The sequence below is a fragment of the Primulina tabacum genome, unplaced genomic scaffold, assembly GCF_025594145.1.
Source record: "Primulina tabacum isolate GXHZ01 unplaced genomic scaffold, ASM2559414v2 Contig687, whole genome shotgun sequence".
NCBI classification, from domain to species: Eukaryota; Viridiplantae; Streptophyta; class Magnoliopsida; order Lamiales; family Gesneriaceae; genus Primulina; species Primulina tabacum.
This window is the reverse complement of record NW_027459848.1, coordinates 41,049-45,004: the sequence shown is the minus strand read 5'-3', so window position 1 is coordinate 45,004 and position 3,956 is coordinate 41,049. Positions and strand designations below refer to the sequence as shown.

At 33.3% G+C, this 3,956-nt stretch overlaps 1 protein-coding gene and 1 long non-coding RNA gene across 2 annotated transcripts; both read left to right on the top strand.

Annotated features, from left to right (window-relative positions):
• Positions 1 to 743: 743 nt before the first annotated feature.
• On the top strand, positions 744 to 2,515 carry LOC142534803 (protein FAR-RED IMPAIRED RESPONSE 1-like). Its single transcript, XM_075641531.1, has 3 exons — positions 744 to 1,013; positions 1,124 to 1,758; positions 1,939 to 2,515. The coding sequence occupies exons 1-3, from the start codon at positions 744 to 746 to the stop codon at positions 2,513 to 2,515; spliced, it is 1,482 nt and encodes a 493-aa protein (XP_075497646.1).
• A 112-nt stretch (positions 2,516 to 2,627) lies between these two features.
• On the top strand, positions 2,628 to 3,090 carry LOC142534804 (uncharacterized). The gene is made up of 3 exons (XR_012817213.1): positions 2,628 to 2,805; positions 2,889 to 2,966; positions 3,039 to 3,090. It is a non-coding gene; the product is annotated as an uncharacterized LOC142534804 (long non-coding RNA).
• Positions 3,091 to 3,956: the final 866 nt, after the last annotated feature.

The following is a 3,956-nucleotide window of genomic DNA, read 5'->3' as shown; positions in this document are numbered from 1 at the left end:
TGAGCATCAGTTTGTCATGCCAAATGAATCTGATGCTGAAAAGAAAAGGCTAATGAAAATACAAGTCAACCAAATTTTGTGAGCCAAGCCGAACCATCTTTGAGCTGTCAGGCCCTACAATTCATCCCGAACCATAACCATATTCTTCAGAACCATCTACCAACCCTTCACCACTTTCTCAGAACCCATTATAGAAGCCCCACTTGATCCGCTTGTTGAAAGTGTTGTAAATGTTCCTTCTATTGAAACAATGTTGGCCCCTCTTCCTCAATGAACTCAAGCAGTTGAATTTTCTCAAGTCAGGGAGATCTCTATTGAAAACGTGGATGAAGTTGTGCAGTATATTGCACAACAACATTTTGAACAAATTTATCAATAAGAGCCTCCTCCTTCTTCAATTGATGAGCCTACTGATATTGCTGAGACTGTGAAAAATGCTGTTGCAATAGAATAACTAGTTTTTCCAGAAGAATTAATGATAACTTCAATCAAAAGAATTTCATTGTTCATGTGAAGGTTTAAAAGATGAGAAATGTTCTAGTAAAAGGATTCCAGTTTATCAAAAGCCCGTCATTAGAACACAATATAAAGCCAAATTGAAGATTACAAGGGAAAAAGGGTGTGAATAGCGGGTGAGTAGATTTTTTGAATAGCATAACCATGAGATGTTTGCACCTGATCAAACTCACTTGCTAAGATCGACACGCAATATATCACATGCAAAAAAGTCTACTCTAGAAGCTATGGTAAATGCTGGAATATCCGTCTCTAATGCTGTTTCTTTTATGGAAAATGAAGCATGTGAGCCACAAAATTTAGGTTTTATTAGAAAGGATGCATATGACCATATGAGTCGGTTGAAAAAACATACCAAAGTTGAGAATGGAGATGCCACTGCACTAATTCAATATTTTATAAATAAGGCTAATAAGGATAATTATTTTTACTGGAATGTTCAATTGGATGATGATGATAGGGTGATGAACTTTTTCTTTAGGGACTATAGATGCGAGGTTGATTATGAATATTTTGGTGATGTCCTGTCGATTGATACAACATATAGAACAAATAAGTATAATTAATATTATGTGCTCCATTTGTTGGTATAAATCACCATATGCAGAATGTATTGTTTGGCTTGGCCTTTATGTCAGATGAAACTCAAAATTCTTTTGAATGCTTGTTTGCAACATTTCTTGATTCTATGAATGGACGGCAACCACAAACTATCTTTTCAGACCAATGTCAAGCCATGATGAATGCCATAGAAACAATTTTTCCACTTTCACATCATCATTTATGTCAATGGCATATAAATCAAAATGCTCCTTCACATTTTGGGAGTTTAAATGGTGATTCTGCTTTTAAAGGATTGTGGTATAAATGCATGAATCATTGTGATTCTGAAGATGAATTTGAGAGCACATGGAAATATATGATTGAAACATATGATTTGGATGGTCATAAATGGTTGAATGATAAGTACAAGCTTAAGAAGAGATGGTCTACTGCTTTTATGAATGGAAGGTTTAGTGCGGGACTTTTGGCTACTTCGAGAAGTGAAGTCACGGATATGGTTTTAAAAAAGGCAGGTAACAAAATGAGTTCTTTGTATGAATTTGTGCTAAATTATGCAAAGATTCAAAATAACTGGCGGGAAAGGGAGAAGACTGAAGATACTCGTTGTCGCCATGGTAATCCTGCACAGATTTTGAAAAACCATCCATTGTTGATTAATGCTTCTAATGTTTATACGATGTATATATATCATCTATTCGAAGTTGAATTGGTTAATTCATTGAATTGAAAATCGGTTTGAACCACCATCTTGTTTTGGTAATGATTGGAATTGGATTCAAATCAAAGTAAATCTCATGATGAAAACTCAAGGGTTTGATATGTGGTGTTCAATAAGCAGAGTCATGAAATAAATTGCAGTTGTCATAAGTTTGAGACAATGGGGATTTTGTGTAAGCATGCTTTGATGGTATTTAATTGTATGGATGTCACTGTTATACCTGAATGTTATATTTTGAAGAGGTGGATGAAGAATGTAAGAAATAGAGTTACATTTGACTTTGATGAAAGTGGAAGGGGTGGTGCTAGTCATGTATCTGAAATGGTGTTTGTCAATGAAATAATGAGATCAACCTATGATCTAACTCAACTGAGCAAATCTCATGAGGAGGCAAGAAAAATCTTATATGGATTGGTTGACACTACAAAAGATGAAATCTCTAACCTTGTATCAAAGTTAAGTGTAGATGATGAGACACAATGTGATGACATTCGAAGTTATGGAGTTTGCATAGGTAACCCACTTACTGCTAAAGCCAAAGGAGTTACTAATGTTAATATTACACGACAATGGATACTAAGAGCAAAAAAAGAAAAGGAAAAAGAAAGGAGGAAACAGAAGTTTCAAGTAAGTTTTGGGATAGAAAGAGCAAAAAAAGAAAAGGAAAAAGAAAGGAGAAAACAGAAGTTTCAAGTAAGTTTTCATATTTTCAATTAAGTGAGTAGTTCTATTGAATTAAGTTTTCATATGATCGAGTATATAATTCAATTGAATTAATTGTTGTAACTTTGCATACTATGTTTGACTTGAATTAATTGTTGTTACTTTGTTTGACTTGCTAGGTGCTAAAGGAGCAAAAAAGAAGGGACAAAGTTCACAAAAAAACCACCAACACACGAGAAATAAGCAATGAAATTTCATCACAACAACACTCAAATTTCACAATATCGCAATTTCCTTCCACATTCGGACACACTCAACATTTTATTCAGTCGCCAAATACAATGGTAATTTTTTTTTGAAATAAAAACATGCATTATTGAAAAAAAATATGTTATATGTTATATATTTTTTTCTATTTAAGATACAGGAGGGTAATGCAAACATCTATTTAGGTGATCAAATGAATTTATTTCCTTATAAGTTTGGGGGTCCTCATTCATCACAAGTAAGGAATTTTGTCTAAATTTTTTTTAACTTTTTATAAATTGTTTCTAATTAATGTTTTAATATTGTTCAGGGACGTGGTAATTGAAGGAAGACCCTTTGTGCTTGCACAAAGTTTCAGTAGTGTAATTGCACACCAAGACAATGTTTCTTAGTATTTATGCAGACTTTTGGTGTGTTTTGTATTCTACAAAGTTTGTTTATGCTTGTGATCAAGATTGCTTGTAGATCATATTTTTTTGATTTTCATTAATGGTACAAGTATTGAAACACCTTTTCATTGTTTTTCCATCTTGGTGGTGTGAAGCTAGATAGATTAAGAGAATATGGTACCAAAAAAAAATGTTTGTAGCCTTCGAAAATGTTAAGCAAGAACGGGACGGTGGCTATGATCTGGGTAAGGCATATTTTGCAACTCCAACGTCAAACTTGAAATTTCTATTTAAATTCAAATCCATGATCAGTTAGAATGCTATAATGCTTTTGAAGTTGTTGATATGTGTCCGTGACTAGCATTGATGCTTGAAAGGTACAAATCCAATTCACAACTCTTCCAACTATTTCCAGCTAATAAAAAAAAGGTTCAAATCCAATTCACAACTCTACAAAAGTTTAGCAATGTATTAAACAAAATGAAAGTTGAGACCTTCATCCGTTGACCCCATCTCCAACTGATTGGACTTTTGATTGGAGCTAAATTTTAGAATCAAACATGTGGTAATTTCATCACATAAATCAATATCAGAGGCAAGAGAACAAACATTTTAGTGAGAAAATAACATCGGGATTTCCCCATACAGTATATAGAAGAAAAACACAACCATCCTAGTAGTTGTAAGGTTAATGTAAATGGGAGAATGTATTGTCAAAAAAATATCTAATCATCACTATTAATTTTCAGAGATTCAATTTGTTTTTTTATCTCCTCCGTCATCTCTACTAAATTTGCAAGTGCAACTTCCAATTTAACTATTTTTTCAGCTTGAGTGAC